Raw genomic sequence first — 17,486 nt, forward strand, 5'->3', positions numbered from 1 at the left:
TCTTGTAGATTATGAAGTTACCTATTGCTATGATGGTATTGATGTGATCTATTCCTCCTACATAGTGTGAAGGTGACAGTGTGCATGCTATGTTAGTACTTGGTTTAGTTGTGTTGATCTCGTCATGCACTCTAAGGTTATTTAAATATGAACATTGAATATTATGGAGCTTGTTAACTCCGGCATTGAGGGTTTGTGTAATCCTACGCAATTAGTGGTGTTCATCATCCAACAAGAGAGTGTAGAGTATGCATTTATCTATTCTGTTATGTGATCAAAGTTGAGAGTGTCCACTAGTGAAAGTCTAATCCCTAGGCCTTGTTCCTAAATACTGCTATAGCTGCTTGTTTACTGTTTTATCGCGTTAATACTCGCTGCGTTACTACTGCTTGTTTATCGTCCCGGGCAAAGCACTTTTCCGGTGCCGTTGCCACTCGCTCATACTTATTTATACCACCTGTATTTCACTATCTCTTCGCCGAACTAGTGCACCTATTAGGTGTGTTGGGGACACAAGAGACTTCTTGCTTTGTGGTTGCAGGGTTGCATGAGAGGGATACCTTTGACCTCTTTCTCCCTGAGTTCGATAAACCTTGGGTGATCCACTTAAGGGAAATTTGCTGCTGTTCTACAAACCTCTGCTCTTGGAGGCCCAACACTGTCTACAAGAATAGAAGCACCCGTAGACATCAAGGAGAGAGAAGCTGTGGGCCTGGGTGGATAAAGCGGACGTCCGGAGCCGTCCCGAGCTATTTGGACAGACGCAAAGTCCGCCAAAATTTGAGTCGGATTTGGGTCGCCCCGGACTTTATTGGCCGTCCGTTTTGCATTTGCGTCCGCGCGTTGGGACGCGTTTTTACCCAAAAGGAGGCACGCGGATGTTTTGCGTACCCGCGTTGGAGATGCCCTAAATAGGAATTTTACTCGCTGCACCGGGCAAATCGTGGCACGAACAAATCAGACGATCGATTCTGTCGGCCGAGACGCAACGCAAGAGAAAGTGAGCAACAGAAAATCCCAACACCAGCCGTCTGCTCAAAAACTACAAAAATGTAAACTCCAATGGCGGCAAACTAGATACCGTAGAAATTACCGGAAGTCGCCGGCCAGCAAAGCGCGGCCGATCCCATCAGGAACGGAAGTCACGCAAAATGCATTCTACTCTACCAGAAACGCTCCAGCAATGTCTCGGCTGCATACGGCCAGCTACCATGAGCTCTCACCGTGTGACCGCGTACCGCCTGGCACCAGCCGCCCACAACACACGCGGGCTAGCTAGTAGCTTGTTCGTATTCCCGGTCGCCGGTTCACCCATAAATACCCTCGCTCCCGGCTTCACGCGTTCCACCCCCTTCATCTCTCTCGTCCCCACCGATATCTCGGTCTCCAAGAATGGCAGCCGCGCGCAATCTCGTCCCCCTCCTGACGCTCCTCCTCTTCGCGGCGGCGGCGCCGGCCCCCTCAGCGGCGACCAAGTTCGTCGTCGGCGACAAGCAGAACTGGGCGCCCAACGTCAACTACACCGCCTGGCCCGACAAGTACCACTTCCATGTCGACGACTGGCTCCGTACGCATCTCACCTCGCTCACTCTCTCCCTGTCTCTCCTCCCCACTTTCCGACCTAATTGATCCGCGCTCGTGTACGTGCGCAGAGTTCAACTACGAGAAGGACATGTACGACGTGGTGCAGGTGGCCGACGAGGCGGCGTACCAGAAGTGCGACCCGAGCAACCCCGTCGTCAGCTACAACCGGGGCCGCAACTATGTCATCCAGCTCAACCGCACCGGCCGCTACTACTTCATCTGCAGCCGCGGCTACTGCTGGAACGGCATGAAGGTCACCGTGCTCGTCGAGCCGCGCCCAGCGCCGCCGCCGTCAGCCATAGCGCCGTCAGCCAGCGGCGCCGCCGTCTCCGCCGGGCTTTCGTCGTGGGCTCTCGCGGCTGCCGCCGCCTCGCTGTGCGCGGCGGTTTTCGGTTTGCCGTTTGCGGCGTGATGTCTCGGATTGCGATTTGTTCACGGTAGTATTGCGCCGTCCAGGCTCTTAACTCATTTGTCATGTGTGGCCATGTATGGAAAGTACTTACTGACTAAGGTAGCGTGCTTTGATGAATCGCGATTCCCGGTTTGACATTTGCGCGATTTCCGCGTTTAGCTTCCGGCATTTTGGTATGTACTGTACGTACTAGTATTGCATACACGCAATGACGCAAATGTAAAAGAAACAAAACAGCACATGCAAGTGTTGGAACAAAAATACTCCAGGTGGGTTAAATCATGAAGGGAAAAAAATAACGGATACAATATGCAAAGAAGATGATGAATGAAAACGATACACATTATTGTAGAGAATCCACTTAGGACTGAAATTCACAACTCGAGAGATGCAAAAACCTCCAGGTTTACCCTCACTCTTCCAAATTCTTAGTGTGGGATTTTGATCGATGGAAGGTATGAATTGTGTGTGTTCTTCATGCAATCTTGCATCACCACACGTCCACGCATATATACACACTCGTAAGTCATAACCAAGTTGCATGAGGATCCACTTATCTACTCTATGTATGTGGTAATTGCCATAATCTTAGTTTGCATCTCCTCTCCGGAGCCTGTCATTAGAGTCGGAGTTGCCAGCCTATGCGTGAGGTGTGTCACCTATTTGGCATAGGCCGACTTAAGCTTTACGATGCCGCTACGGCGAGGTCTTCGGTGGTCATTTCTTTCGGGAAATTAAAGTCGTTGCAGAGTGATGACGATGATGCTGGTGAGCAACCTCGACATCTCGCTTCAGTTCTGTGTGTGCAGCTTATGTGGGTAGCCAGGGTGGTTGTGTGTGGCGCCTTCGCGACGGTCGTGTTCCACGACGGCCGGTGAGGGTATTTGTACCCCTTTTGGCCGGTTTTTCGTGAATAAACCGGTCATCTATTCTTCTCTTTATTAATGAAAATGGCAAGTATTTTGCCTCATTTCAACCAAAAAAAATATCTTAGTTTGGGGTTGACCATGGGTGCTTTTGAACCTGAACACTCAACCCACACAACATGGACTCAAGGTTGATGTGGGCGACACTAGTGTCGAGGGTGTGTCTAGGCACCTACCACCACCGCTCGCGACCCTCTGGTTCTTATTCTTGGGCGGCACTGGCTGTTGACGCCTACATTTCATTAGGGTGACTAACACATGTGCCAATGACATGGCTAGTCCGCCAACCGATATTCTACGTGGTGTGAGTAACGTATTGCGTCCATTTCCAAGCACCCCTCTTGGGTCGGGTCAGCCTAAAGGCGCCGGACAAGTTATTGGGTCTCGCCGGACAAAACGAGTCGTACGGGATGGGCCGCAACTTGGTATGCTCTAACCCTTCACACAGAAGGGTATTCTGGACTTTTGCCTCATCCATGTAATGGTAATTTTGACATATTCTCTGAACGTAGTTTCTAGTTCCCACCCGATTTCCCAATCAAGGGCAAGTCATCATCTCCATAGTATTACACAACCGTTGTTGCTTCCTCTTTCCATGCATCATGTGTGCGTACGTGTGCAGAGATGCTTGGCTCCTTGGCCACCGGCGAGCCTCTCAATCATCCGCCGTATCAGTCCTTGGAAAGTTCGTGCAAAACGAAAACATTCATCACTTCACACCACCGACAGCGATGAAGCAGGAGTATTGTGTTCATTCTTAGGCATCTTGCAACTTTTTTCCTTTGAACTGTGATTGATGATTATACCGGCATCGCATTTATTTGCTTTTGTGTGCACCTACGGTATGTTGATTTTATTGGGTAGCCAAGTCGTCTGATAATGCATTGAGCAATTCTGACATACTGAGCACCTCAGGTGAGTATCTTGTCTTCTTGGACCTTGCGAGGGTCGGCCTCCCTTCACCTTCCATGCTCCATGTGGAGAGGGAGGCGGGCACATCAGCTACATGGATGGATAGGAAACTCGCAATCCAAGTTACATGTGTACATAAAAAATAAAAGATCTTGAATTGCAATCCATTTCAATGCATTCGTTTATTTGGCAATTGGCACTGGAGTCCAATTCAATGGCTGAATATAGACATCCAAACAAAGCCTAATAGTAACTGAACACTTGCAGCAGTGTTGTTGAGAACAGAGCACATAATATAAGAAAGTACTATCCATCAATCCATGAATGTTGTTGATCATTGGTGAATGGAGTAACTAATTTCTGACTTTGTCAGCTATAAAACTTAGTTGGAACAAAAGGGTGAACAAACCCAAAAAAATATGCATTCCTAGGAAATGCCAGAGCAGCCAAAAGAAAGTGCACTCCAAAAAACAAAAACAAAAAGAGCAATGAGGAAAGTGCTTCGAGGAACATAGCCCCAAGTCAACTTGCTTTCCACTGAGGTTAGAGATCAGTAGGGAACTGATACAGAAGGGGAAAGAGTCTGCATTACTACTCTAGTACACGATGCTATGGGCCAATGAGTATAACTGTAGATGATGACTGAGATCTGTGCTTTCAAGACATCATGCTGGAGTCCTTGATAATTTCATATAGTGAGATCACAATCTCAATAGTCAGTAGTATTATAACGCCCCACTCCAGCAAATCTGATCTTCTATTTTGGAGCACTTCTTGAAGAAAATGAATGTTGTGCTGTTACAACAATATTTATAAGTAAACGAGAACTTGAAAAGAACAAAAGAAATCAAATATTGCACTCAAGAAGAACAAGCACATTACCTCCACGAATTTCAGTTTGAAGTCCAGGCTTCCAAAACGTTGATTCAGTTCATATTCTTCCCGAAGATACTCCAAAATTTGTGCGTAATTCGAATTTTTCCAAGCAATTTCAGACCTGTCGAAAAGATATTACGATAGAAAACAAGGTGATGCTATCTGATGTAGTGCAATTCAGTGATTAACTTTAAAGTATCTTTTTTTTCATGTTTGTCCTGGCTAATCTCTGGCTAGTAAAACAGAGAATCATGGTGTATTATCAGGTTCTTTGAACCTCGATGTACCAGACAAGGCTAGTAAAACAGAGAACCATGGCACTTTGTCATTACTAGGTTTTGTGAACAAAAGCATCAAGCTTTATTGGAAGCAAGGGGAAAGGTTTTCAGTGAACAGCATAAATTAATGCTACTGGTTACTTTTTCCAAAAAAAGGTGACATGTGAGTATCACACTGGTCTACGGATATGATATACTCCTACCTGAGTAGCATCTCAAGTTACATGTTTTCTTATCTTTAGACAGAGTTACATGTGATGGTACATGTGACAGAATATGCAGAAGGAGGGAGTGTGACCCTTGGAGTATAGATGGCATACCTGTCGAAAAGGCCAAGTCTGATGATAACATCCGCAAGATTAGAGTTAGCCTTGCCCACAAGTTGAAAGAGCTTCTTCCTTTTCATTGTGAAGTCCCCAGTCTTCTCCATGACACGATTGATCTCAGTAAATTCCTCAACCATATCATCGACCTATAAAGTAGCATCTTAAACTATAAGAATAAAGTTGAAACCTTGCAACCACATGGTGATAGGTTGTCGCCTCTGCTAAATCTAAGTACCTGCCGTATGTAATGATCAAGTGCGATACTTTGACCGAGAACACTTGAAATGATGCGAATTCCATCAGTGTCTACACTTTTAAGAGCTATATAATCAAGCCCTCCTTTCATCCATGTTGTCAGGGATGGCTTCTCAACTACTGCATAATCTGTTCATTGTGAAATAAATGCCATCATGTGAGAATATAGTGCAGGTTCAGTGTTACAAAAGCGGATTAAGCGCTAAGATCTTTAGTAACCATATTCTGTCTGGATGTTTGCTCTCTTGGCAGCTACTAAAATAATAGGGCAGACAGTGAGACATACCATCTTTTCTCATCTCTGGAAGCCATCCCGAAGCATGATTCCTGATCATATCAAGATAGTGCTCAGCTTCATGATCAGCAATATTAAATAGCACGGCAGAACCATATTGGAAGACAACCACGTAGCGATAGCAAAATTTGTTATCCCTCACTCCAATGTCCTGCAAAAACGATGGGGAAAGGAGTCTGTCTTATCTCTTATGTACACTACAACAGCACGTTCAGCAAATGATCAAACATGAATACGATTCTTGGCCCTCAAAATATGCAGTGCTGCTAAGTTGGACCCACTAACCATGATCTCTGGAGGGAATTCAGAGTACCGCAGCGCAATGTAATTCAGCGATCGGGTCGACTGAGGTACCACGTCGCTGAAATGTTCGGCCTGCATGCTCTTCAGATCAATGCTGTCACAGAGGTGGAGCAACAAAATCAAACAATTGTTTCACTCCTCTGCACAATATCACCGTGGGAGTTCATGACAATGTTACATGAGAAAATGGATGAACACAGTAGCACGCTAACAAGCTTTTCCTTTGAGACAAACCATCAAACACCTAGTGTGCAAGAACTCGCGCGTTCAATCTCACCTGGTGGAGAGGAAGTAGGCTTTGACGGGGATGTAGCGCGAGAGGCCCTCCTCCTCCTCGTCCTGAGGAGGCGCGGGCGCCGGGGCCGCCTCCGCCGCCGCCCGGATCCAGGCCCAGTAGGCCGAGCTCCCGAGGCCAGAGTCGCGGCAGTCATGGGGCGCGGCGGCCGCGACCGCCACGGCGGATGAGAAGGGCGACGTGCGGGAAGAGAAGTGCGGCACGCGCGCCGGAGAGGGGCTCGATGGCGGCGGCCTCGTCTCGAGGAGGCGGCGGAGACGGAGGCACGCGCGCAGCCGCCCCATGGGTTCGAGCTACTTGGTGCCGCGCCACGACGCGAGCAGCCAAGCGAGCTCCGGTCGCCCCGTAAATCACTCGTTTTGTTCTTGCGGAGAAAGGAATGGACGGGCAGGCATGGGCTTTATAGCCTGGATTTGGGCCGTGACGAATTGCGTTAGGGCCACAACGCCTGAAGAGTTCTTGACAAAGCCCGCATCTGGCGCGGGCGCGGCCCGTTAACAGGACTAATCTTTTTATACCTGAAAATGAAAATCCTGCCAATCACGAGCTTTAGCGAGAAATAACTGTTTCCTGGTGATTTCAACTTGTATCAATGAACAAGTGGATCTTTCTATGTATTCAGCCTTAGTTTCATTTTGGCTAGATTCTTTCTTTTCTTCTTTGATTGTTTCACCGAGCTCATTGATATTCAAGTGAATTTCAGCATCTAGTACCCATGCCGGTGATTTCCAAAGCCACAAAATCGAGTTTGGCAAGATTTGACATAGAAAACTACAACATACAAAATGTGAAATATAAATCACATTAACAAGAACAAGAACATATTCAAATAAAGAGTGGTCAAATAACATCCCACCGTTGAAAAGAATATGATGTTCACAATAATCTTGAGATGGTCGTGATGGTCACATGTTATATAATATAATTACGAATTGAATGTCGGAAAATGCACATTACTGAGGTAGTGAGAAAAGAAGCTTGATCGTCTTATTCATGTTCTCCCAATGCGTACAAAGTCCTGAATATATATATCCATGAGAGAATTGACTATACAAGAGTTACAAGAATTCATGAAAGTGAGTTACACTATGATATAGGATATAGTTTTCATGACATAGAGGTTATGGAATTCCACATAAATAAGAATTTTATAATACACAATTCTTTAGCAAGAAAAATAATAAATAAGTGCACTGTTCATAGGACTATAGGAGGGCAAAGTGGTTGGGAGCTATAAATTCTCCTACCGCCTTTTCCATCATATAAAAATCGTCCAACATTAGGTCTTTCACAATACACCGGTTCTTAGCAAATGTTATCCTAGGTCAAATAGCATTTCCTAGGTCATATTAAAATACATTTTATGGTGACTTCGATGGTATTGATTTGAGATTCTAAATGTTGATATTTTTATCACAAATTTGCTAATGGGTGCCGGTGTGGGCACTTCGGTCTGAACCTCCATAGCCCTTTGGAAAGGAGTTTGGTGGCTACATTGGAGATCGTACTTCGGCATAATTTTGCAAGAACGATGCTCCATACAATCTTTCAATTAGATTCTTTTTGTTGACAATGTCTATGTTATAGTAGCTTGCTAGAGTACAGTTCTTTGGATTTTTTGAACTCAAAGTCATATTTATGAACTCGGTGTAGAAATTCCTCAGGAAAGTAACACTTCGTCGATAGAAAAAGAAACTCATGTCCGCAAAGAAATGAGATTTCTAAAAATTCTAATTATTTTTTCGAAAGAAGGCTGGGAAACCCTGGCATCTGCATCAAAATGATGCACACAACCCTCTTTATTAAAGTTGATGCAAAGCAAAGGCCAAAATCATCAACAAGTATAATACGTAACATAGACAACATCACATGATATGAATTTAACATCTAAGTCGACTTCTTATGCGTCAACACATTCAGAAAGGGAAGCATGTCCTCGCACCGCCATCGTCAACTCCGGTTCGAACAGCCAATACAAAGATTTTCATCCTAGATTCTGAAACCAACCATTGAACGCCAACACATCGATAAGGAAACGACACCTTCGACAAGGTAACAACGTCAATTCCTTAAAGGCTAGAACACAAGTTTCCACCCCCTATGTGAATCGGTGCTTGGTTCACCATCTTGATGTTGGAACATAGTCGCAATAGTCATTATACAATTTCTAAATACCCCTACTTATTTGAAATCGTCATTATACTCCGACATTTTTGCTGCGGAATGTCTTTACCTGCATCAACAACATACTTCATCTTTCAAGCCCCTATCATTCTAGCTGATCTGCTTATGCTTCAAGCATAAGTTCCCCTTACCTTTTTCCCACTCGGGAACATTATTTGTGTGTGCTTTCGGAGACATGCTCTAAAGCCATCCTACTTTTTTTTTGAACAAGCTAAAGCCATCCTACCTAAGCTACCTATATCCTGACTGTCGAATAACCTTGAGCCCACCAGGATAATGGTTCTACCAAAGGGAAAATCTTTGTGACCGAGCATTATTGTTTATAGAATCCGTGATAGGATGCAAATAAGAGGGATGCCCCACTTGAGAGAGAAAGCTGTTTCAGTAAATCCACAGATCTGAACCTTTGAGCTAGGAAAGTCAAACTGGTAAGCGACATTGTTTTTCACATGCAGTACCTGCACTGAAGTCATCGTTCCTACGGCGTGTATTTTCTCTGTTAGAGACGCTGATAAAAAATAGAAACATGTTTCGGTTTGGCGTGCACGACGCACAAACGCACATCCGTCCTGTTCGTGAAAAAGTTTCTTAGAGCATCTCCGGCGCAAAAGGTCGTTCGGCTATCGCCTACCTCTGCGCACGAAATAATAGCGATGCCACGCGTGTCGCGACCGTCGTCCGCCTCCAGCCTATATAAATAGGGGCGCGCGTATCTTATCTCCTCCCACACTAAATTCTAGCCGCCGCACAACCTCTACCGTAGCGCCGCTGTCGTTCAACCTCCACCTTTGCCACCATGAGCAGCGCCGGTCGCGGCCAGGCTGACCCAACATTTAGTCGTTTGCGTCATCCGATGTCCTGACATTGATCACTGCTGCCCACGACTTTCTTTCCTTTTCGCGAGTATTTTAGGAGATTATTTTTCTGAATCGTCAACTGAACTAAGTGTATTTTTCCCCGGAACATTTGACGCTGAGCTATCTTCTCTTGCCTGCTTGGCGAATCGCCATATCGTTGACAAGTGGATCCAACCAAATACACACTGGTCAGTGCTGACACACACATCGTTGCATCATTGCTGAGTGGATTATACGGGATCCTCTGCGCAAATCGCCTCTCAGTCTAACGAAGCAAAGCCATCATTTTCTGCGTATTACTGTTGGAATTATGTGTCCTGCAACTATATTTAAGATTACTTGGAATTATTTTATATTTGGAATACCTCATTGTGAAAATATGCATTACTTGACATGGAATTAAATATACTTGCTGGAAGATACTTAGTGCATGGTCATGCCTAAGGAAGCTGGTCGATTATCAATGGAATACACTATATTGTGTATATATTGGAAAGACTACTCACGTACATTGATAATTGGAAGAAACATGGTCGTGGATTAGGTTACAGCCCTAATAGCGACTTGCATGATTAATGGAATTTAGACATGATCATGGCGCATTGCTTACAGGTACGTGTTCCAGGGACGGAAAGGGTAGAATCTGTTAACAGACAAATTATATCGTGGTTGGTATTTTGATCTGGGCTCTAACCCGAAAACTAGTTTAAAGAACTAGGAATTTTATCTGTATAAGAGGTGTATTCTTTGGAAACACTATAAGAATGTCCCTACCCCTAGCCTCAAATATGCGAATTGTGAACGGCACCACGGATAAGCGCAGAGAAATAGGGAGTAGACTACAAAACCCTAACAATTATTGGTGCGGCTTCCTTGCGCTTGCGACGTTTCACCCATGAACTCCAACCCTCTTTTTCTTTATGTGGATCTCAGCTCGTTAATTCTTTTGACAAAGTAATATATATTAGTATCGTGAAGCAGCAACGGCAGTGGCCAAACGTCAATACGGATACACCTAGCAAAATAACAATTGCAAAAAAAAAATCTTCGCTACAACAATTTATTTTCAGCACACCAAACACCATCAAGACAACACCATCGTCTATCTTCTCCAAAAATGACGCTTCTAAGAAAGAAACATTGCACAAGAACCGTCATCGTCATGATCATAGATCATAGATTTTCACCATGGAAGAGGTCCACACTCTCAAAAATAAAAATCTTCTACAAGACCATTGCTAGACACAACCAATTAAGACTAGATCTTGAGGTTTCAACCTGAAGATTAGACACCTCGTTTATTGAAGCCAAGCCAGTATCCTCCACCCATCCGCGATCAACCTGCAAGAATGCCAATTTTATTAAGTAATTTTCATGAATAACATTGTTTTGCCTAGCAACGGTGGAGCAGTCCATACGGACCCTTCACTCCATTCACACGAAAACGTGTACACAAAACTTTAAAATTTATCATGCAAAAAAAGCATGGATAATACGCATCAGCTGAAACAATTAACGAGCAGAGTTACACAGGCTTGTGCATGGTCGGGAATCGACGGGTCCTCGTCTCCTCTGCTAGCCACTCCGACGGCGTGATGTGGTGGAGATCTCGGACCTGCGCTCGACACTGTAGAAAGTTCCCTAAAGTAAGAGTTTGGTTAACCGGCGTCGTCGTAATGGTGGCTATGGCGGTGTTATGCAGGACAAAAATATATACCCGCCTCCTTCCGTCCACCTCGTCAACGGTATTCTCGCCGGTGGCGTTCAGGAGGGCGGAGATCCGCTTCCCTGGAGTGGTGGATCTCGTCCAGTCTAAATCTGTTGTAGGTTTAGTGTTAGAAGATTTAGAACAATCCAATGGTTCAATGGCGACGACTTTGGTTCTGGGGCGTTGGTCCTTTGGGGCATGTGCACGAAGACTTCTGGACTATCATTGAAAACGTCAGGCCGACTCCAGTAAGAGATCAGCGACAACAGTGCGTCGACGGGGCTCACTCTGGCTGCATTAGTGGTTTTTAGGTGGTCCAATGATCTTGATGTAATTTTTATTATATTTGAGGTGCTTTGTACTTCTTGTGAACTCATGGAATATATTTAGATCTTTCCTGCAAAAAAAAGCTTAGGGTTTTAATAGCCGTTTTATTTTTGGCCTCCGCAACAATGAAGATACCATCGTTTGCAATAAGTGATATTTGGCCCTTCGTTCAACAACGAGATCTTCTTTCCGCCGTCAATGGTGGTGTTGGAAGATTAAATTTATTTTGCTATGGTACTTCAGATCTTTCTTTGCTAAATTAATTTTGGATTTTCTTGCATGGTTGCCGTCACAATATTTTCTCCCGCTATTATATCCTGGATAATGGTGATTCATACTCTTGACTCTCGAGCGACACCAACCAGGTTGCTCGTTGATTTTCCCCGAAATATTACTGTGTTGGTACTTTCGCCGATGTTGGTTACTTTATTGGTTGCGTCGTGTGCGTGTCTTGGCATTGCGGCTCAAAACTATGGGAGAAATCTCATTAGTATTTACAATTTCGTGGTTTGATATCTTTTGGTTGAACTAGCTAGAGTATGGAATTTCACATTATATTTGAGGGGTGCGTTGATGATGACAAGACGGAGAAAGCGCAAGAATTTAAATCGAGTCTCGATCGACCATTTCACTCCTGCTAGAACTGAGTCGGAATGTTAGGATATGCAATATGTATATGGATTTGAGGTAGGCTAGGACCTATTATACCTCTTTTATATATCACTATCATTGCAATACAACAATAAAAAAAAGTTTGGCTTTATCTATTTTGACATCTACTACTATCATATTTGTACGGTTGCCTTCGAGAAAGTGTCAAATCACGTATTGGAAGATGAATTTTTTTTCTTATTTTTTTAGATTTTTTCAGTTGTTGGAGATAGCTCATGTATCTTACTCGGTATTATTCGCTACTATAAGTATATTGACATTAATTACCAAAAAAAAGTGTGGGCAATTAATACTGTAAAGGATTGCCAAAAATGTAAAGAAATCGATGTACTCCTTCCGTCTCAGTTCATAGGGCTTGCGCGTATCCCTAGGTTACTAATTTAGCCAACAAACTATCATTTGTATAATATAAATATCATTAGAAATTAGAACATCTAATTTTTTTAATGATATATATTTTATAATATATATTTTATATTATTATCATCAAATTTACGATCTTTTTTTTTTTGAGATTTTCCTGGTCTTAGTACATCTTGTAGTATCTTAACTCACGCACTACACACTCCTCACACACACACACAACACCACACACACGCCACCCGTGCGCAAGCTAGACCTAACCAAACCTATACTAAGACATGAGCCTCCGCGAGCCTAGATCTTCGGGAAATCCCTCGCGGTGGTGGGCACACCACAATACCAGTTGTCGAACCGCGGTGGAAATTGGCTCCGTAGCTTGAACCGGGCCGGACCGATTTATGGGCTCGGTCTTCGCATATATGCAGCCCATAGGGCCCTCCAGAAATAGGCTACAGCGCCAACACTGGACACTGTGCAGGTGAGACACTCGGTAAATTCGCTCCCGGGGAGTCGAACTCACGAGCGGGCAGCCAGCTACTGCTGGGCTTTGCCAACGCACTACGCGCGTTCCTCATCAAATTTACGATCTAGGAATACGCGTAATCCCAGTGAACTGGGACGGAGGGAGTACTGATTACTAAGACTAGTCATAGTGGGGAATAACATAGAGTAGTAACATGGTGTATGTTACTACCCTATGTTACTACCTTCATAGTGGGTAGTTACATATATGTGGTGTCATGCATGCCATATTTATTAGATTGTAGACTCATCTTGTCTTGAGAAGTGTGATGTTATGGTAACATAGCTAGTTACCACCCCACTCTCTTTTTTCATTTATTGACATGCCATGTCACCAAAATGCTTTGGAGTATGTGATGTTACTACCTATGTTACTCCCACTATGAGCAGCCGGTGGTTGTGAAAGGAGATATGCGAATATCGATGCCTCGGTGGCGCACCAACCACACTGCGCGTCACTACCTGCGTCAGTAGCTGAATACTACCCCTAAGTTAGGGGCCCTAACGAAAAATCAAGTACTCGCCAAAATAGCTGTTGCAAAAGGAAAATGAGGGTACAAACGGAAGCATCGAGAAGCGCGGTGGGGCTACCATTGACCAACCGCACCGCACCCACCTGCCCCCCTTCCAATCCGTCGGCGTCGCCTGTTAAAAGGCGACCCAGATGGTCATCTTCTCCATCCCACCCGCATCGACTTTCTTGCCTAGCTAGAAGAGGAGAAGTGTGAAGGTTTTCGAGAGAGTTTGGGAAGAGATTTATCGATGGCTCCCGTGAAGCTGTACGGCGCGACCCTATCGTGGAACGTCACCAGGTGCGTGGCCGCGCTGGAGGAGGCCGGTGTCGACTACGAGATCGTGCCCATCAACTTCGGCACCGGCGAGCACAAGAGCCCCGAGCACCTCGCCAGGAACGTAAGTTCAACCTCCACCCGGCACCCACCCACGCGCGCGCCTGCCGCCGGATCTCCTCACATAGCTGTGTCAATTAGTCTCCACTCTGACGCCGTTTACCTCTAATTTCACGAAATGATATACTGTATTGATCTGTCGTTTTAGAGGGGTCCGGTCGCTTCCCTCCATGTCTCTACCACCGTTTAGTTTAGTTTAGTTCAGTTAGCCGGAGAGATGTTGCTGTCGTCCGTAATCTATCGTGATAAACACTCCTCCGCCCGCTGCTCTCCAATCTTTAGTTACTTGACTGGATTCAGCCTAGTTGCACTTTGGAGAAACAAGTGTTCCACAAAGCCACAACTTCCTGCACCCAGAACCCACGCCACCTACCCTATTGTTATTGTTATGTGCCTTCTTAATGAACAGACGATTTTTATTTTCTCTCTTTATTAAGCATTAAGGTGCTTCTGACAAAGTTAGTCACCCTTTTAGTTTTCTTTACCTTTTCTCTTAGTAAAATTATGCATTTTATTCAGCAGTTAAAATCATTCAGATTTGCTTGGTGATAGGAGAGGTGTGGTAATTAAAAGCTGGGTCTTAAGGTTTCTAAGAAGCATGTTCTCTTCCCAAAAAAAACAAAGGAAGCATGTTCTCTTCCCAAACAAAATAATCCTTTTGTTCAGGAAATAATCTTTCAACATACGCAGGAGCCCAAGCAGCCTGTTAATTTGTTAATTCCCAGAAAGTTGTCAGCAAAACATAAAACAAAACAAAATGTACCAACCATTCAGCTTAACACCTATTACTACCTCCCAGTGACATTTTTTGCCGCACAGCAGTCACGTCAGCATCTCAACACTGTTTTCGTCAGTTATCCTGGGCATAGGCATTGGCCTTGCTTGTACACCAGTCGACCGGCGATCATTCACACAATGCTTCACTCTGCAAGATAGAAGTACAAGTACCCAGCACAATTGACTGTTTGTTCTCCTCCTTGTGAAATCCTGACAATAATTTGATGATCTCAGTCCGAGACCTAATCAACATGTTATAGAAACAAGCCTGTTTCTAAGAGTCCAGAGTACGCAACAGCCAACTGCTAGACCAACTGCAAGAATGAATAAGACTGTTTTTCACACACATCCAATTTTTTGCAAAGGATGTGACTCTGCTACTAGCATTCTATGAAGCACGGACATCACAGCTTCTTCCCTGCTATTTTAGCCATTTCAAGATTGATACTATTCTATATTTTAGAACTAGCAAACATATTTGTAAGCATTTACCACCTGTCTAAGCACCTACTTTCCACGCCCTCTCTTTGTTCAGATCTACAGTAACTACAGATTTGTTGAATGTGCAATTAGTCATGCATTTTGTTGTCAAATTACGTATTTATACAATTGATATGCTATTAAAAGATACATTTAATGATATTTTCAACTGTTTTATTATGTATCAACTCGTCTGTTTGCTACCATGTATCTGTATCACTGTTTTTACACGAAAAGAATCATCTATAAATGAAGTCATTCCCATAGGATGTCATCTTATTGACATATGTATTTTGAGTAACCAATCTCAAATGTGAATTTCACAAGAACTGTGGCGTATGATTCATGTGATTGCTAAAACTCACTGTCTTCATATGGTCCTCTGCAGCCATTTGGTCAGGTGCCCGCTTTGCAGGATGGTGACCTGTACGTCTTTGGTACGATTCTACCTCTTTGAGATATTTTCTCTTCACCCCTTATAACTAAAACTATGAAAGCTTTTTACAGTACTGATGTTGTGATTCTATAATGGTACCTAAGTAGTGCAAGACCAGCTTCACTTGATTATTATCAAGCTTAAGAATTTCTTCTTAGGAGGACATCATGAAAAAACAAATTATGTGTAATTTTTAGCTGTCATCATATTAGAAAGATTATACTTTTCGGGTCTTGGTTGCCATGTGATTCAGTATTTCCACTAGACCAATAATGAGAGTTTTCTTGTTATACCATTTGTAGAAACTAAAGTAATTGGAAGGATCAAACCGTTGAGAAATACACTTGAATTTTTTTACAATTATTAGCAAACCTTCTCTCGAGCGGTGAAGTAATACAGTTACCAAACATAATGAAGTTTAGAATTGTGATGGGTTTTACTATTATTTTGCTAGGTTAAGTCCAATTTACATACTCCTTCAGAATCTTCGGGAAATTTGCCATCGTTGACCATAACTCTGGTTCTGTTTGTTGTTCTTTTCCTTTTAGAGTCCCGTGCTATTTGCAAGTATGCATGCCGCAAGAACAAACCAGAGCTGTTGAAGGAGGGCGACCTGAAGGAGTCAGCCATGGTTGATGTGTGGCTTGAAGTTGAGGCCAATCAGTACACCGCTGCACTGAGCCCCATTGTCTTCGAGTGCCTCGTCCACCCTATGCTTGGCGGAGCTACTGACCAGAAAGTCGTTGAGGAAAACCTTGGCAAGATTAAGAAGGTGCTGGAGGTGTACGAGGCACGCCTGACCAAGTACAAGTACCTGGCTGGAGACTACCTCAGCCTTGCGGACCTTAACCATGTGTCTGTCACCCTTTGCCTGGGAGCTACACCGCATGCATCTTTGTTCGACGCATACCCTCATGTGAAAGCCTGGTGGACTGGCTTGTTGGCGAGGCCGTCTGTCCAGAAGGTCGCTTCGCTGATGAAGCCATGATCTTAGAGTTGTTTTGAGTGCTGACCATGAATAAGCCGAGGTGTGCCCCAACGTATGTCTGTTCGAAGACTGTGTTGTTGTGATGTGGTCCTTGATGTTGAATGTTCAGGCTTCTGCTGGTGTGCTGCTTGTAATACTCCAATCTTGTACTGAAATGAGCATTCCCGTGCTCTGGCTTTTAATAAATTCTTCCTTCAGGTATCCCAGCTTTGATATTTTCTCATCTGTTGCTTAGATGTTCTATTCATTAGCAGAAAACTAACTCCACATATGGTTTGGGGTCTATGTCATATCTGGTGCTTCCATTCATCTTTGTTTGCTTTATTAAGAAACAGACAAGGGAGATTGTTCTGGAAGCCCTAGACACTGAGCATGAGTATATGCATAATGAAGGATGATATGCTGAATAGTTCCAACGAGCAGACAAATAGCATCCAGCATTGATATTTGTCGTTTACCATGTTGATGTTTAAGCATACTTGTCTGATAAAAAAGCCTGGGCTGCAAATATGCCAAGGCCTGCCGGTGTGAAGCCAACCCACTTAACCCAGCTCCTGGACTCTGACAATGCTCACCTACCGTTCTTACCGAGGTTGAAACAGATAATGACATCCTCTCATTTGCCGCAACCGTGCGCTGCTAAACCTCCTGAATACTAACATGGATGGATCTTTCAGTATTGATTCAGAGACTGCGTTGGCGATGTTCAGGGTGCCGGCATGGAGGAGCGGTGGGGGCCTTGCCCACTTGACCATTAGATTGGAAATAGACAGCCGAGATTCAAGAACTGTAGCACATACAC

The 17,486-nt window shown here is 44.2% G+C and overlaps 3 protein-coding genes across 3 annotated transcripts; 2 read left to right on the plus strand and 1 right to left on the minus strand.

Moving 5' to 3' along the window:
* Positions 1 to 1,392: 1,392 nt before the first annotated feature.
* Positions 1,393 to 1,996, plus strand: LOC124663160 (mavicyanin-like). The gene is made up of 2 exons (XM_047200890.1): positions 1,393 to 1,567; positions 1,653 to 1,996. The coding sequence occupies exons 1-2, from the start codon at positions 1,393 to 1,395 to the stop codon at positions 1,994 to 1,996; spliced, it is 519 nt and encodes a 172-aa protein (XP_047056846.1).
* A 2,327-nt stretch (positions 1,997 to 4,323) lies between these two features.
* On the minus strand, positions 4,324 to 6,746 carry LOC124665160 (protein RETARDED ROOT GROWTH, mitochondrial-like). Its single transcript, XM_047202563.1, has 7 exons — positions 6,445 to 6,746; positions 6,150 to 6,261; positions 5,856 to 6,015; positions 5,550 to 5,698; positions 5,309 to 5,460; positions 4,717 to 4,831; positions 4,324 to 4,629 (listed from the first exon to the last, which is right to left on the minus strand). The coding sequence occupies exons 1-7, from the start codon at positions 6,744 to 6,746 to the stop codon at positions 4,492 to 4,494; spliced, it is 1,128 nt and encodes a 375-aa protein (XP_047058519.1). The 3' UTR covers positions 4,324 to 4,491.
* Positions 6,747 to 13,796: 7,050 nt separating this feature from the next.
* LOC124660117 (glutathione S-transferase 1-like) lies at positions 13,797 to 16,885 on the plus strand. Its single transcript, XM_047197908.1, has 3 exons — positions 13,797 to 14,007; positions 15,649 to 15,697; positions 16,245 to 16,885. Exons 1-3 carry the CDS (start codon positions 13,858 to 13,860, stop codon positions 16,682 to 16,684), a joined length of 639 nt encoding a protein of 212 aa, XP_047053864.1. The 5' UTR covers positions 13,797 to 13,857; the 3' UTR covers positions 16,685 to 16,885.
* Positions 16,886 to 17,486: the final 601 nt, after the last annotated feature.

This window comes from Lolium rigidum, chromosome 6 (assembly GCF_022539505.1).
Source record: "Lolium rigidum isolate FL_2022 chromosome 6, APGP_CSIRO_Lrig_0.1, whole genome shotgun sequence".
In the NCBI taxonomy this organism is placed as follows: Eukaryota; Viridiplantae; Streptophyta; class Magnoliopsida; order Poales; family Poaceae; genus Lolium; species Lolium rigidum.